Source organism: Orcinus orca, chromosome 18 (assembly GCF_937001465.1).
Source record: "Orcinus orca chromosome 18, mOrcOrc1.1, whole genome shotgun sequence".
In the NCBI taxonomy this organism is placed as follows: Eukaryota; Metazoa; Chordata; class Mammalia; order Artiodactyla; family Delphinidae; genus Orcinus; species Orcinus orca.
Window position 1 is genome coordinate 29,765,520 of NC_064576.1, and position 18,596 is coordinate 29,784,115.

At 35.7% G+C, this 18,596-nt stretch overlaps 1 protein-coding gene across 3 annotated transcripts in view; it reads right to left on the reverse strand.

Moving 5' to 3' along the window:
• Window positions 1–10,519: 10,519 nt before the first annotated feature.
• UCHL3 (ubiquitin C-terminal hydrolase L3) overlaps window positions 10,520–18,596 on the reverse strand; it is a 43,920-nt gene continuing 35,843 nt past the window's right edge. For 2 of the 3 annotated variants that reach the window (XM_004284281.4, XM_033414047.2), the window contains 3 exons: window positions 16,138–16,213; window positions 11,470–11,528; window positions 10,520–10,729 (listed from right to left, as the gene is read on the reverse strand). In XM_004284281.4, the coding sequence (XP_004284329.2) occupies window positions 10,646–10,729; window positions 11,470–11,528; window positions 16,138–16,213 (219 nt within the window). In that variant the 3' untranslated portion in view covers window positions 10,520–10,645. Of the gene's footprint in view, window positions 10,730–11,469; window positions 11,529–16,137; window positions 16,214–16,272; window positions 16,921–18,596 lie in introns of those variants that run through there. The other variant, XM_049701000.1, reaches the window with a different exon arrangement.

Sequence of the window (18,596 nt, forward strand, 5' to 3'; positions counted from 1 at the left end):
TAACATATTTAAAAATAAATCTAAATTAAGGGGCCTTGATGTGTCTATTTCTGCTTTCAATTTCATCATTTTTTGCTTTTCATATTTTGAAGTCTATTTTTTGGTGCAAGCATTTAGGATTGCTATGTCTTCTGGATGGATAGACTCTTTTGTTATTATGTAATGTTCCTCTCTGTTTCTGTTTTTTATGTTTTGTATTATCCTGGTGTCTACTTTACTGTTAATAATAAAGCCACTCTTAACTTCCTTCTAAAAAAAGACAAAAAACAAACCTAAATTGATAAGCTTCAATAGCCTAGGTTTTCACCATTTTGAAAGAAAAATTTTATTTGACAACACCTACAATAAATTACCAATTTAATTATTCAAAAAATGCTTTGACTTTTCTGGTTCTGGCTTAGAAATTAGAGAAAATTTTTACCTTAATAGGAATAGTCCTTCCAGAATTTCTTTTAATCTCCAAATTTATATCTGCATAAAAATTCATGACTAGGAGAGCTAAACCATTAACATGGGGAAAAATGAAAATTAACTAATCAGCATATATTTATTGAGCAACAACAAACATTTGCTGAGTCTCCAAGGCACTATACTAGCTAGCAGAGATACCAAGATACACAAGTGCTTGTCCCAAAAAAGTCAAACACAAATATGTACCCGATAAAATACTAAGAATATTTTTACTTTAATTCAAATTTTAGAGACACTTAAAATTATTTTTGCTCTTCTAGTGGCTTGTAGAAATTTCATATCATTTGCAAAATAAGTGCAATGTAAAATTAACCTTTCATTTTGTTATACAACAAAAAAATTTTTACAGTAATATTTCATGCCAGAAAAATTCTTTGCCAAGGAAGTGCTCAGTTCTTTAAGCCATTATGGCCAGAGAAAAGTTTATTGGATGTTAAATCAAAAGCAGGAGTTATTAATTTTCAGACCTTCTTTTAATTGGTATCCTGATATAATCAGCCAATACAGTAGAGAAAAGAAACTCTTCATGTGCATAACTAAATGTTACAGAATCAGACATCAGTATACTCCATGTTTATTGCTGTATCTGTTGAATAGATCTAATGTCAGGTTAGGATAGTTGTTGGAAATCAGCATGGCACCCACCATAAGCATCCATTTCTAGTCAGGTCCTTTTTTTTTTTTTTTTTCCGGTACACGGGCCTCTCACTGCTGTGGCCTCTCCCGCCGCGGAGAACAGGCTCCGGACGAGCAGGCTCAGCGGCCATGGCCCACGGGCCCAGCCGCTCCGCGGCATGTGGGATCTTCCCGGACTGGGTCACGAACCCGTGTCCCCTGCATCGGCAGGCGGACTCTCAACCACTGCGCCACCAGGGAAGCCCTAGTCAGGTCTTTTTGAAGGGATCCCTGGGCTTAGAATTCTTAAAGCTCTTAAAAGCATGATTAGAATAGGAGCATGAATTATGACGGTAGTACTTAACAATTACAAGATATAGAAGAAGAATGAGAAAAACTTTTCAAAGCAAAGTCCAGCAGGATCTTAATAACACTGGGCCCGCAAACCTAAACTACAACTGGCTTCAAGTAGCTTGGCTGACATTTCTGCATGCCCTCATCACCTTGTATGTGAAAGCACGCTACAAATTACAATATGCTTTATGCTATATTAATATCTCCCGCCATCTGCACATATTCTACCAGTGCAAGAGATCAACAATGATTATAAAATAGATAAGACAGAGCTAATTATTTGCAATACTGTGACTACTGGCAATAAAAGTTCAGGTAAAATGTGCCTGGGAATAGTCTGGAATATTGACTTAATTTTTATCTCAATTGCAGTATTTATTTCTTAACCTTCTACTGAGTTCCTCTCTGCCATCTGCATGTGTTTCCTGAAGAAAGCCAAATGAGGACATTCTGCCTTGCTGTTTTCAAAGCAACAATATAGAAGAGTCAAGGGACTATTACCTTCTGTGCTGCTGACTCCCTCCCTGAGATACAGCAGCCCACACATACCCAGACACTGGGCAATGATCAGTTGCCTCAAAATTCCCAGAGCTCAGAGGTCTGTTCTTAGTATAGGAAGTCCAACTGTAAAAAGTGAAATATTGTATATCCTCATTTTCTTCATAGTAGATCTAACAAATTAAAATAGGTGTACACCATAACCTTATATTGAATGTACCTGACCTTGTTTTGTCACTGTATTGAAATTTGTCAAAATTCAAATAGCTATAAATGAAGAATGAGTAGTTATAATAACTTGAAATGTCAAAATAATTGCTCAGGGTGATTTACATTCCATAAACATAGCTATAAAAAAGAAAAACAGCATTCTTGGCCCCCAAGAGTAAAAGATTCAGATAAAAATGTTTTCTAATGAGCAGTATGCTTGGATTGCTTGGATATAATAGTATTACAGGAAAGGCCGAAATTCCAATCATCCTTGCTAAAATTGCATGTCTGCTAACTTGAGCTATTTTGAGATTTTTTTTTAAGTTAAACCATGTCCGAATTCTAGAAGAAATATGCACAGTTCTCTTGTGCATAGAAATGAAATGTGATCTGTTCATTCCACCTTCTTATTTAAATTATTTTAAAAAATTAGATGAATCTGATGATTCATGAAACAAAGTTTGAAATTACATTCAATATAGCTTATTGCATTTGTGGAGTGATTGTGGTAATGATAGACACCACTTTTTGTGTGCTGGCTTTTATGTACTACATCTGTAATTCTCACAAAACAACCTGCATGAAAGTACTTTTACTTAAGGTGTTAATAGCCCAAAACCACTCAGAGTCAGAGCCAAGAATCAAACCATGTCTAACACCAAAGTCTGAGCTCTGTTTATGAAGCAATGACATTTAGACAATTGTTAGTGATCCTAATAATGTCTCTTTTTTAAAATAGTAAAATCACTATATCTTATGTCATAACCTCAGTATCATGCTATCAATCAAGCATTGTGGGAACACTGAAATTCTAAATTACTAGAAAGGGTATTTAGAAGGGAAAAGGGTACTAACTGGATGTTAGAGAAAAAAAATTCTCTCTTAAAAAAGTTCCATCAGGGGCTTCCCTGGTGGCGCAGTGGTTGAGAGTCCGCCTGCCGATGCAGGGGCCACGGGTTCGTGCCCCGGTCCGGGAAGATCCCACATGTCGCAGAGCAGCTGGGCCCGTGAGCCATGGCCGCTGAGCCTGCACGTCCGGAGACTGTGCTCCGCAACGGGAGAGGCCACAACAGTGAGAGGCCCGCGTACTGCAAAAAAAAAAAAAAGTTCCATCAGCCAAGATCTCCCAATTCAATGGAAGAGGTATCTACTCCTCCTCCAAGGTTCACCTCTTCAGCTGGGTTCTAGAATCTCCCTACTCATAGTGAGGTCCTCAGACCAGCAGCCTGGGTGCTAGTTAGAAATACACAGTTTCAGAATCTGCATTTTAACTAGATCTAGGATCTCATATGCTCATTAAAGTATGAAATGCTTTGCTAGATGATACATATCTTACCCATCCCCACCCTCCGTAGGTCCCCCTGTCATCCCTTTTCTTTCCTGTGTCCTCAGTTTCTCTCCACTGTTTTTGTTTTTGTTTCCTCACAAAGAAACACTCTTTTAAAAGACCTTTCTGATCCTGCTCTGAATCCAGTTATGACATAATTTCTCTCCTGTTCTCAACCAAGTGGCTTGAAGGTGGTGTCTGTGCTCCCTGAATCCGTATCTTCACCCTCTATTCACATCTCAACCCAATGCAGTATAGTTCAATCACCTACTGAATATCATCTGGGCCCTACTATGTACCAAGCACTGTACCAGACTCTGAGGATAAAATGCTGTGCAAAAGACACTGACTTTGTCCTCCAATGACTGTCTTCAAATTGTTTTGACATAGATCACCACCGACTCCCTAAACTGCCAACTTCAGCAAGCACTTTTCATTATCAGAAAGGAGACTCTAGCTGTCTTCAATAAGTCAGATATTAAAGAGATTTTGCATTTTGTTAAATGTGAAACAGTGCTACTCTTCTCACTAAATTTTAAAAGTTATTTTAATTAAAATGTTATTTTTTAACTTGTAATGGGTTTATTTTTACTTTTAAATGAATTCATAAAAATTCTTAAAATTTGCATAAAGTTTTAATACTTACAGATCGACAAATATAACCTATAAAGGTTCTCTGGGCTCCTCAGTAATTTTTAAGAGTGTTAACGGGTTCCTGAGATGGAAAAGTTTGAGAATAACTGGATCCCATTTTAAACCAGGTTAACTGCTCAACAAATTCTTAATATCTACATAGCTATTAACTATAGAATTAATATTGGAGGGATATGAATAAATTGGCCTAAGCATTTTCTCTCCTATGCTTTATTAATTTAGCTATAGAAGTCACTTTCTCTAGGCATTCCATGCACAGTAAGTAAACAGTAGACGGCTACTAGCCTTGGGAAATTAAGAGCCTCCACTGGAATACTTGTAGCAAATGAGATACATGGGTTCTGAAAATGGAAAAAAGCATAGTAAAAACTAAAACAGTAAGGTGAATAGTTCCCTTTAAACATTCTTTCTGTGTTTATTTTGCCCACAAGTCACATTTTCTAAGGTTCTTAAAATCAAATCAGTACTACTGTACTGTTATCTCAAATACTTCATATGTAGCTGATTATTAAGCCATACCAGAATACAGCTATGAGAGCAAATATTATCATATTAAAATGAAGAACTATTTAAGGCATGTGCATTTTGTTTATAAAAGAAATCAGTTCTTCATGTTTCTTTTAAATTATACCCAGACCATGAAATATGTTTTGGTTTCAGTGGTAAAAATATATATATATAAACAATGTAACATTCCCATTAACTGTATACACTATTATCAAATGTGTATACTTCTACCAGTGGTGGTGGAGGATGGGAGGAATGTCTGCCTTCAAATACTTAGTATTCAGGGCAGAATAAAGGAAAATAACTTTCTACTACTGAGCCGTAAGGAAAATTCAAAAGCTATCTTTTGTCATTCTTCAACCATAGGTAGTTAAACTCTCAGTAGGCAATGCAACATAAACAATGTTTATGTTTTAGCATAATGTTATTAGCATAATTACTGTTATTTAAATACCAACTATGTTTACATGTTGATAAAGGGCAGAGTTTTAAATGAACTAAAATGTGTCACTCATATCATTTGGGATTTATTCTTGACCATATGGATTTTTATTTTAATTCAATTTACACTCATATCTGTCTCATAGATTAGAACAGCTTTATTACATATTTCTATGCATTTTAAATTATTTTAAATAATTCATTTTGAAAAATAGCTTTTAGTATGGATTATGTACATTCAGTGCCTCTAAACCAGGGATTTCCAACCATCCTATCAATTAGACAAGAAATTAATGCTCATAATCTATATAGCCCTTGTTGTCTACATAGCCTCCCTTATAATATCTAGGCTTGGACTGTAGTAATGTCATACTGGGGACTCTCACCTATCAGGTGGAAGCAACAGACAGGTTCAGAACCACTATCCTAAATGAAGAAATCAAGAGAAAGGTTTAGAATAACTTTTATAGAAAAGCAAAACAAGTAAGAATTTATGTGAAACTAAGGCATGGTGGACTGGTCTCATCTACTGACACCATTGGCACCAAGGAAAAAAATGCCCTTAGGACACTGGATCTTCCAAATCACAATAGTTTATGCTTGTAAGCAGTCAAAATTTGAAATCAAGAGGAACAAAGGCAGTGACAAAACTTATTTTCTGCTATCTGAAAACTCAGTGTATTCCACACTTGGTTTTTGGTAGTAATTCTGTTGAGAGCACAAGGAACCTCATTTTAAGACCTTGCCAGAGAATTCTGTAAGATTAAAACATTATTAAACTTTATATGCGTACAAATCCATCTAAATTATCTCTAAAAACCTGCACAATGATTACACACTTTTCAAACTGGTTTTACTTTAACTTCAGTCAGGGATTTTAATAATATGCAGAGAATTTAGACCAAAGTTATTTTCCTATTCAAGGTATGAATGTGTATGTACATATATATACATGCACATATATGCATATGTACATACATATATACACATATATACTTATTAATTTCCAGATAATGTATATACACCCACACATGCATATATATATGCATGCGTGGGTGTAAATACACCTATATACATGTATGTATACTTTCCCTAAAAGAAATAAATTTCTATAAATAGAAGTTTTTAAAAAGTAATGAAAATATGCCTCTTTGCAATTTTCTTATAAGCATCAATATAGGAATCTTAAGCCTATAGATGCTTCTTTTGAAAACTATAGTAGTAGTCAAACATTAATGGCTAGGGGCTTCCCTGGTGGCACAGTGGTGCAGGGGACACGGGTTCGAGCCCCGGTCCGGAAATATCCCACATGCTGCGGGGCAACTAAGCCTGTGCGCCACAACTACTGAGCCTGCGCTCTAGAGCCTGTGAGCCACAACTACTGAACCCATGTGCCACAACCACTGAGCCCGCATGCCTAGAGCCCATGCTCCGCAACAAGAGAAGCCACCGCAACGAGAAGCCTGCGCACCACAATGAAGAGTAGCCCCCGCTCGCTACAACCAGAGAATATCCCACACGCAGCAACGAAGACCCAACGCAGCCAAAAATAAATAAAATAAAATAAATTTATTTAAAAAAACATTAATGGCTAAAAACCTCTTAAACTATATTTTCATTACATGAAATAAGCAGGTTTATGTTATACACAACCCAATTATAAAGCTTACCTAATAAATACTGTACACAAATCTAAGATGGAAATTAAATTTAAATCAGATCTTTGTTTAAATAACTTTTACAGAATTAAAGATCGTTTGCAAAAAAAAAAGATCGTTTGCATTTAAGATATATTAAAGTTTGATTCACCATAAAATACAGATAACTTCTGTTTTAGTCACAAATGAACACAATATATTAGGGGTTAAATATTATAGAGTTTATAAATGCTCCTGTTTCAATAATTTAAAGCAAATAATTACACCTGCTGAAAGGTGATATTTAGTCAGCTCTCAAAAGTCCACCAAGAAAAAATTTAAAGTTTCATTTTAGTCAGTCCCATTTCCCCAAAACATATTATGGTCCTTAACAGCAACATACAGAAATGACCCAGAACTTGACATACAAATGGACAACAGGCACATGAAAAGATGCTCAACGTTGCTTATCATCAGGGAAATGCAAATCAAAACCACAATGAGGTATCACCTCATGTCTCTTAGAATGGCTATCATCAAAAAGACCACAAATAATCTATGTTAGTGAGGATGTGGAGAAAAAGAAACCCTCATATACTTGGTGGGAATGTAAACTGGTGCAGACACTGGGGAAAATAGTATGGAGGCTCCTCAAAAAACTAAAAATAGAACTGCCATATGAGCCAGCAACTGCATTCCTGGGTGTAGTTTTCCTGAAGAAAACAAAGACACTAATTCAAAAGATAAGTAAACCCCAATGTTCATAGCAGCATTATTTACAATTGCCAAGATATGAAAGCAACCAAAGTGTATATCAACAGATTAATGGATAAAGAAGATGTGGTATATATACAATGGAATATTACCCAGCCATAGTGACATTTTGCCATTTGCAACAACATGGATAGACCTAGAGGGCGTTATGCTTAGTGAAATGTCAGGCAGAGAAAAACAAATACTGTTCGTTATCACTTATATGTGGAATCTAAAAAAATAAAACAAAGGCATGAATATAACAAAACAGAAATAGACTCACAGATATACAGAACAAACTAGTGGTTACCAGTGGGGAGTAGGGAAAGGGAAGGGAGGAAGGACAAAATAGGGGTATAGGATTAAGAGACACAAACTACTATGTGTAAAATAAATAACCGACAAGGATATATTGTACAGCACATGAAATATGGCCAATATTTTATAATAATTTTAAATGGAATACAATCCATAACCATTTTGAATCACTATGTTGTACACCTAAAACTAATATTGTAAATCAAATATACCTCAATAAAAAAAAAATTTTTTTTAATAGTACTCAACCTAGAAAACTTTGAGAAACTATGTAAATTCTTGCTAACATGTCACTGATTAAGAATCTATTAAGAAATTATGGGACTTCCCTTGGTGGCGCAGTGGTTAAGAATCCGCCTGCCAATGTGGGGGACATGGGTTCGAGCCCTGGTCCGGGAAGATCCCGCACGCCGTGGAGCAACTAAGCCCGGGCGCCACAACTACTGAGCCTGCGCGCCTAGAGCCCATGCTCCGCAACGAGAGAAGCCGCCGCAATAAGCCAATGCACCGCAACGAAGAGTAGCCCCCGCTCGCCGCAACTAGAGAAAGCCCGTGTGCAGCAACGAAGACCCAATGCAGACAAAAATAAATAAATTTATTAAAAAAAAAAGAAATTATGTAGGAGAAATCCAGCAAGGCAACAGGCAGAACACTGCTTAGGAATGTTTAAAATATTTAAGATGATACACAAGATAAATTTGAGGGCAAAATGCAAACAATGTAACAAAAAACCCGAACACTTTGTTGTTGTTATTGGCATGCCAAAGCATCATCTCTATATACTATCCATTTACAGCATTGTTTCAGATTATTTCTTCATCCCTATTGCCAACACTTCATTCAGGCCCTCTTCAGATAGGTCCAAAGTGACCTCATCATAGTCTAGTTTTTCTAATCCAGTACTTCCCAGACTTAATATGAATCACTCAGGGATCTTGCTGAAAACACAGATTCTGATTCAGTAGGTAAAGGGTGGGGTCTGAAATTCTTCATTTCTAACAAGTTCCCCAATACTGATGTAACCACACTTTAAATAACAAACAGCTAATTTATTCAACTTTTTTTTAAGGTGTGCAATTTATTTAATGCATTTATATGTTGCAAAATAATTACCATAGTGTTAACACCTGCATCAAGTTACTGACCATTTCTTTTTTAAAATTAATTTTTAGTGGAGTATAGCTGGTTTACAATGTTCTGTTAGTTTCTGCTGTACAGCAAAGTGAATCAGTTATACACATATATATATATATATATCTCCACTTTTTTAGATTCTTTTTTTTTTTTGGCTGTGCCATGTGGCACGCAGAATCTTAGTTCCCTGACCAGGGATCGAACCCACGCCCCCTGCGTTGGGAGCACAGAGTCTTAACCACTGGACCACCAAGGAAGTCCCTCTTTTTTAGATTCTTAAAATACCACTTATTTCATGTTGCAGCCTCAGGAATCCACCCTAACTCAGTGAAGCGCGTATAAAACATCTACATTCAATTCTACGGGTTCAGAACTTCATTCTGGACCAATCTGGTCTTCTGCTATACTCATTCCACCCCATCTCTGCTCTGTTTTTTTTTTTTTTATTGTTGTTTTGTTTTGGGGGGGTAAAATGTATATATAGTGAAGTAAGATTTCAATGAGTTTTGCTAAATGTATACACCTGTGTAACCAATATTCTCCTGAAAAGATGGACCATCACACCAACCGTGTTTTGACGTTAACTCTTCAAATACTCTTCCACCTTTCCACTGCCTTCCACCTTATCCTTTAAGACTTAACTGAAGCCCCTTCTTTTTCAAAACACACCCCAAATTCACTCACATACCTCAATCTAAATTACTACTAATTCTAAGACCCTAGCCATCACTGTCTCTTAACTAAAGCAATGGGTTCCTCACGTCTCTCTACCCCTATTCTTATCCCCCTCCCCAATATATTATCCACAGAGTAGTCAGTGATATAAAATTATAAACCAAATCAGGTCACTCTCCTGCTTAAAACACTCCAATGGCTTACCATCACACCTGCAATAAATCCAAATTCCTTTTCCCATATTCCTGTATCACTAAGCCCTCCTACTCTGACCTCATCTCTTGTTATCTTCCCATTATTTTCAATATGGTCATATGAACCTTTTTTTCTGGTCCTACAACACAGTGAGACTTGCCTACTTTAGGGACTCTGCATTAATTATTCCCTCTATTCTCCCCACCACTCTCCCCTCTTCTCCCATTTCTATGACTGGCTACTTCTCGCTATTCAGATCTCAACTTCAAAGTTAGCTCTCACAGAAGCCTTCCCTAACCACAAAAATCTAAAGTATCCACTCAGTCACTCTCTAACACAAATCCGACTTTAATTTCTGCATAGCAGTCATTATTGGTATGTATCTTATTAATGTGCTTATCATCTGTCTATTCTCACAAGAACATAAGCTCCGTGACTAAGAAACTTGCCCACAGTGTTCACTGCTGTAACTCCAGCGCCTAGAACAATGTTCAGCTCATTAAAAGTAGATGCTAACCAAATGTTTGCTAAATAAATATATGATATATGTTCATACTATGCAGATGGAAATTGAGCCTGTGTCCCAATACAGAATCTCCCATGAAATTCAAAGAGAGTAAGAAAGATACAGCTAGTCATCCAATAAGGTAAATCCTTCATAAGAAAGAAACGGAAGAACTGCAGCTTTAATTTGAGGCAAAAATAATATAAAACACAGATAAGCCAAAGCTTAGTTCACATAAAGTTTAATCAGTCAAGTTAATGAAAATATCAAAATTTTTGAGTTAGTGTATGGCAGAAGAAATTTAATTTTGTTGCAAATAATACAGTATTTGGTGTTTCCATTCTGGACAAGCTAAGCTGCAGAAAGAGCAATGGCATTGAATCTCAGTTCATCAGGGTCACGTTCCATAAACTTCTTGCAAACTTCTATGGCATCCTATAGGGAAAAAAGATACATAATCTTTCAATTTAAAAACGTGTTTTACTTAAAACTGATAAATAAATGTTTCACGTTTTCCTAATCCATACTAATTTTATACTGCAGACTTCTTTTCTCAAATAAAAAATAACTTAAAGGACACTAGAAGAGTGAATGGCTGGTGGTTTAATTTGATTAGTACGAAAGTATAAGATCTGCTAAGTGTTCTTTCTTAAAATGCTTTTAAGAAACTTTTAACATGAAAATTACATATTTTGTTGATTCTAAGCCATAAAATTTGTTTGTAAATTTAAAAATCTCTAAGATCAAGATATAAATGATGGTATCTTGGATTTAATGAAATATGGGATATGATGTGCATCTCTTTCAATACTATTCTTGTCTTTTTCAAATTTGATACTTGTTCACACAAAGAGCTCTGCAAACTTCTTTATTTGCTGTAGATTTTTAGCGCTAGTTCAAATTTTTCTTTTTGGATTTTCTCAAGAGAGCCAGGATAAGGAGAAATACAGAAAAATGTTATACCAGTTATCTTTTATTTATTTTTGCCATGCCACGTGGCATGCGGGATCTTAATTCCCTGACCAGGGATCAAACCTGTGCCCCCTGCAGTGTAAGTGTGGAGTCTTAACCACTGGACTGCCAGGGAAGTCCTATACCAGTTATCTTTAGAGATGTTTTAAAGATAACAAGAACATTAATGACACTGAAGGTGGGCCAACAAGTTTTATTGTTACCTCTAATAAAGTTTCATCACTAGTTTCCCCATGGTTAATTGGAAATGGTTTCCGTCCATCTGTGGAAAATACATGAACAGGTGAATGGTTAGTTGTTTGTATAGGATAATGTACTTTCTTTCTTTCTTTTTAATACTATAAACAATTAACAACATGTATTTCACGTACAAATTTTTCCAATTCACCCAGAAATATCCTTTATCCATGTTGTTTTGTTTTATGTGGGATCTAATCAAGAATCACATATTCTATTTAGTTATCCTATCTCTTTAGTCCTCCTTAATTAAGAATGACAGGATAATGTACTTTCAACATCCATTTTCCTCTTCCCACAGTGAGGCAAAAGTTAAAAGATAAAATAATATATCCTAAAACAAACACTTTAAGTATGCTACCTACAAATATTTTTAACACCAATAGTTATTTAGAACCTTGTTTCCATGTTTGAAAGCCTATATTATCTTCAGAAACAGACATTATTAGAAATATATACTATTGGCTTTAATTTCCTAAAAAGAATATGCAAAATTAATGTCAGCTTTTCAAAAGTTATGACCATCAGAAATATAAAAAATTTCTTTCTTCACTTTAAAGCCTTCTGATGAAGGCTCCTAAGTAAGACTGACATGTTTATACCAATGAAAGGAAGCCACTACAAGGTTTATATATTACTACTACTAATTGTGTACCAAGGTAGGAGTACAGAGCAACAATCTAAATCACCTAGGATTGTTTTACTGACCACCAAAAGTAATCAGTATCACCTTGAATAAACTAGTACTTTTTCAATACTATGAAAAACGAAAAAGTCCAGAATTATATAAACTCCTGCTAACCCAAAGTTAACTGATACTCTCTATACAAGCCTATAATTTCAGATGTTTTATAAGTGGCACATCAAGTTCAAGCCATAAAACACAACTCCCTCTGTAATTTCATGGCTTCTAAACATAATAAAAAGTTTTGAATCAATATGTATACATAGTGATAGACCTGGACTAAAAGATACTACTTTTAAAGAAAATATGAGTGAAAATTAACCAAACCAAAAAGCAAAACAGGACAATTATGAAATCTGAAGAAATAAAAAAGTTAAAAAGAAAAGTACATTGACTATGGCTCATCTGAGAATAGTATTTCTGTAGTCATAAGAATATAAACAACTATAACAACACTGGAAGAACAGGAAAAAGTAAACCATGTATTTTGTGATTGGGAGGGAGAGGTAGGTAAAGAGGGTGACAAAGGAAAGCTAGATTATCTTCATTGTGGGAAGCCAAGGAATAACATTAGGTAACTTCCACCTCTAGCCAGAATGAAATAATGTACTGGACTAGGCCTTCCACTGGAAACAACTAAAGACCTGGACAAGATATCTGAAACCATTGTTTTATAGATTGGGAAACAGGTAGCCCAGAACTGTTAGTAAGCCTAACAGTAATGTCCACTTATCTGCCAGTGCCGGAAAGGAAAACCCAAGCAGCCTACAGCATCCTCACTTAGGAGGCTGAGGGGAAAGAGCAGAGTTCAAGGACGGTGAGGCAGGTGGAGTTTGCACAATGCCAGGAAGAAGGTAGCTACACAGTTTGGCGAGCTGTTGCTCTTTGTCTGGGACCAGGCCAGGATCAGTGGGCCAGCTGGGGGCGGGAAGCAGTGTGTCTGGAACAGAGCTTTGGGCTGGGGTGGTCAAGAGCTTGTTTATATACCAGGGGAATGCGTAAATCAGAAAAGAAATGAAGGATAATGAGAGCTAGATTTCCCATGTTCAGAAAAGGAAATCACAAATATGGATAACACTAGAATAAACTGTATATTATTAGGTTAGAATTATAAATGTGGATGTAAATAAATGCTTTTTAATATATAGAGAAACATATAATTGTGTGTGTATGTATATCCATATTCACATACATGTGTCTATGTATATAATACAGACAAATATTTCCTAGCTCTGTCCTCTGAGAAAGCCTAGAAGTAATGATATCTTAATAGCAATTAACACACTTAGCACCCAGGTCTTGGTTCTAATCATCATTTTCCAATAAAAGGAACCAGGGCTCCTTGGAGAAGTGGCTGAACACAGGGCTGGGGCACGGAAAACAAAGGATGAACCAGGAAATGTTTTCCTACTAGAAAGTTAGAAAGTGCTCAAAAGAATGACAGGGACACATAAAAAGGACATATGCCAAGAACTACATGAAGCCCTAAGGACAAGAGGTGATAATAGAAGGATGAATAACTCAGTCCCTTTCATCAGCTAACCTTACAATTAGGTATAGAATGAATACATTGAAGACTACCACTACCCTTTGTTATACAATTGTCCTGTAGAAATTACCTTGCACCACGTCTATAATTATATAGCCTTGTTTTTTAAAATAAGGATATGTAGAAATGACTTTTTTTTTTTTTTTGCGGTACGTGGGCCTCTCACTGTTGTGGCCTCTCCCGCTGCGGAGCACAGGCTCCGGACGCGCAGGCTCAGCAGCCATGGCTCACGGGTCCAGCCGCTCTGCGGCATGTGGGATCTTCCCAGACCGGGGCACGAACCCGTGTCCCCTGCATCGGCAGGCGGACTCTCAACCACTGTGCCATCAGGGAAGCCCAGAAATGACTTTTTTCTTAAAAACCATATGCTGCTCTCTTACCCACTGTTTTCTATGCACTAACTCAATACTCCTCTTGCTCAACATTCCTTTTAACTTTATTAGGAATTTGCGTCAGGGCTACCACCAATTCCCCTTGCAATGAGTCAGCAGCTGCCCATCTTCATTTGTCTTGCATTCATCCCTGTCCTCTCTAACATCTCTAAGATTCCAGCTACTCTGTAGAACTCTGAAATTCTTTAAACTCATTTAGAGAATGTAATCCTCAAAGGGCTCTGATTCTCTATCAGCAACATCGATCATTCTTCCTGCTAAAGAATACTTGAACCAAACAAGACCTCAGTAGTTCTGCCTTTCTTTTCTGATGTTCTTAGTTCAAACCAATTTTAAAATACTTTGGTGCTGATCTTGGCATGCTACAAAAAAGAACCCTTCTGCATATGTAGCCTATCCCGGATACACATCTTTCCTTCTAATGCCCTTTTAGTCTCTGAGCTCAGAAAGCTTGCTAATCAGTCAAACTGAGGTTTTTAGACAACTCATTCCTTCCCATGAGATGATCAGAGATGTTTTTCTTCTGAATATCTTTTAGACGTTATTGTTTGCTCTATTATGAAGTCTCCCATTCTGAAGGTCACCATTACTTTTATAGTCTCTGGTTATGGATAGTTATCACTCCTCTGGCCTCTCCTAAATCTACTTTCTTGAAGTCAACAGAATGTGTCTGTAAGTCTCAGCACACTCTTTACTTCCACTTCTACTAGTTACTCTTTATTATTCAGAATTCAGAGCAGAAACTAGCTTCCAGCAATCGGACATTTGAAATCCCCAATCCCTATTACATTCTATCTTTATGTAGATTCTAGAGACTGAATTAGCAAAGCATATGCTCCAATTTGCTCTGCAGTCTGTTACATACTCCGACGACAACTATCTGATTCCTACTCAAATCACTCTACTATTGCAGATGACCCACAGGGATGTACATTCCTTTTCTTGTCCCCTTTAATAGAGCCACTTCTTTTTAATGAAGTGTATGATTCTGTTGCCATATTCCAAATATAAAATCCATCTGAATTTTATGGACCACATTTACAGTCACAATCAGAGTCCTTTTGGAACTCTTCAGTCTTTAAGTTAAGGAAAATGAAAGTGAAAAGTTAACATTTACAGCAAATGAGAAGAAAGAACTAAAAATCATGGTATCTAGAAATTGAAAAGGATTTCACTTTTTTGTTTCTTTATTCGGCCTTTTTTAATCAAAGAAGGTCTCAGACAGAAAGACAAAAAGGACTCATAAGTACTGTCTACCAATTTTGAAAGAATCATAAAAGTTTCTTCTGCCTGAATGAATCAATTTAAACTATCCTCGAGTTATTATCCTCTAAAATTATCCTCTAATTATCCTTTAATTATCAATGAAAATATCCTCTCCTCCAAATACAAACTAAAGTAGTCCACCTATAGTTAAACTTTTAAAAGGTAAGTGCAGGAATAGGCCAAAATACCAAGTAATTAATCATGGCTACTTTGACACATGCCTTAGGGAACTGTTGCCAGAAAACACAGACTCCTGTAAAGTCTTTTTAAAAATCAGATGTGATAAAAAAGGGATAGTACAAAAGCCTGAAAACTAGTAATACTCATTATTGAATACAAAAACTAGTCATTATGAATAATACGCTATGTTTTAAAACTAGTTTCAGGATCAAGATCGTTCATCCAAGATGTTGATGATAACCAACTCAAAAATTTAGTAAAGACTGCTGAAGTGATTTACAGGAGTCTCCTAAATGATTTAGCAAAGCATTTTCCTGCTTTGCTAAAATGCAAAGGTGGTATGCAGGAATTCTTAAATTATAAGTTACTTGAACATCAAAAACATATTTATTTTTTCTAGTAAAAATTTTTAAATGGAAAACTTCCATTATGCCAACTCAATGTTATATGGTAATCAATTAATTTAAGTAAACACAATAAATATCAACAGTCATGTTTATCATAAATACAGATTTCCCCATTTACTATTTCTTTCCCCAGGATAAATTAAAATAGTTCTTACCTAATTCATAGAGATGCCCATCTACATGAACTAATGCAATAAAATGAAGATCTACTTTTTCATCTATATTTGGTGCCTGGAATAGGAGGGGAAAATACATATTATATATATTAGTAGTCAAACAAATCAATCAACTACACGTAAACACATACAAATAATATCAAATGACATGAAAAAATATTTATCCAATATAATTCAAGGCTTAATCTTTGATATAGTGGACAGAGTGAACATGCCTACATTTATAACAAATGTGCTTGCCCATCAACAAGGAAAACACTGACTCAAGGCACACCTTTCTTAATCTCAATTGACTTTAACCTAAAGTTTTGTTCACTCTGGAAGCCCAGCACCTAGCACAACACCTGATACATAGTAGGTATACAGTGTATACTTGCTGAATGAAATGAATGCATGAACTAATTTGTCTAATTTCTGAAATTTGAAATAATAAAGTTTTTAGAAGTTTAATAATAGCATAAACAGAGTTTAAAAAACTCTTTGCAAGTTAAATTTTAGGACATCAAGAAAGTGAGTTCTTCCCTTAATGATGTAAACTTAATCTCATTTTTTTGAAAAATGCAATATAGACTTAGAATAAAATAAGTATTTTTATTCATCCTAGATTCAAAAGGTTTAAAAACGAAGAGAAGGGCTTCCCTGGTGGCGCAGTGGTTGAGAGTCCGCCTGCCGATGCAGGGGACATGGGTTCGTGCCCTGGTCCGGGAAGATCTCACATGCTAGGCCCATGAGCCATGGCCGCTGAGCCTGCGTGTCCGGAGCCTGTGCTCCGCAGCGGGAGAGGCCACAGCAGTGAGAAGCCCGCGTACCGCAAAAAAAAAAAACAAAAAAAAACGAAGAGAAGCAGGAAAATAGCCCAAAAGATTAAAGGAGAAAAAGGGAACAAGTTAAAGTAACTTGAACAAGTTAAAGTAAAATTTAACTTAGCCTACAATTTTTCTCTTGTTTTCTCAGTGAACTATTTGATATTAAAACTATACCTAGGTTTTTTTAGCTTGCCAAATTCAATTTGCATGAGCAACTTGTGCTACATTTCTTAGACATTCAAATAACTTATGCAAGTCAATACATGATAAACTGGCACTGTTTACAATATATAGTAACTACACAGATAACACTAATATGTGTTAGCTATATACCAAATCTAAATGGTTTGAAATGAAATATAATCACTGTTAAATGTAAGTACAGATTTTAGAGGCAAAAGTTTTAAAGAGGCATAATCAAGTTATATCTCATATTATTTAATATCCAGTAAGTAACACAACAGTATCAACTCTAAAATTTCTATTTTTTCACCCTCAAGTAATTATATAATTTTAAGTTTTAAGTAATACGAAGTTTTCAGATGCAGAAATTGAAAGGAACAGAACAAACGTTCCTATCTTGGATTTACTGGATGCCTCTAAAGCATTTACAGATAGTGACTCATCTAACCTCATCTTATTCTTCAGGGATTATTGCCCTCGAATTACGAATGGCAACAACGCAACATAAATTGCTGTGGCAAACTAGCTCTTCCTAAATTCAACCTAGAACTAAAGAATTTCACAGTTGGTAGGAATCACAGTTACATAGTTTTACTGTTGCTCCAATGCTAGACTGCTCTCTATTGTAGCCCCATCTTGTGGTATCCCCGCAAACAACAGGGAACTGCCACTAGGTTTTCAGGCAGTCCATTCCATTTTGACAGTTTTGTTAGAATTATCCCTGATACTGAGGCAAAAAATGTTTCCCAATATCTTCCATCATCTTAAAAAAGTCTAATCCCTCTTGAACATGATATTTCTTCAAACACTTAAAGACAGTGATAATGAGTTCCCTTATTTTACTGGTCAGAGAATCAGAGATTTTAATGATCACTCAATCCAATACCCCCATTTCACCAATGACCAGAGAGAACCCAATTTTTCAAGGTTAAATCTAGGCAATTCAACAAACTATAAATTCAATTCTATAACAAGAACACTACAAAAAATTCCTTAACCAACTAGGAAAGGGGCTTGATTTACTTATTTTAAGATAATTCTCCAATAGGATATAAAGTATATTTAAAATCTTTTGAGCTCCTATGTCTTTAAAATTATTACTTATTTTAACACCATCTCTTCTTAAGAATAATACCTCTAATCTGGTTTTTACATTTTGTCAGTAAATACAACCGTGCTAGAGATAAAAGTAATACAACCAGAACCAGAGACCTGAATATGTACCCAACCCCTGTGAGCACTGGGTTTCTTATCTGTTTTGAGGTTTAAACGAAATGCATGAAACTACTTTGTAAACTGTTAAGTGTCATATAAACATTATGTGTTATTACAATACTAAGACTACATTATTACAAATGTAAGAAGTCACTAAATCTAGTGACTCAAAATTGTGAGTCATTGTACCTTTTAACCAAAAGTGCATACTAAAAATACAAAACGCCAAAGAGG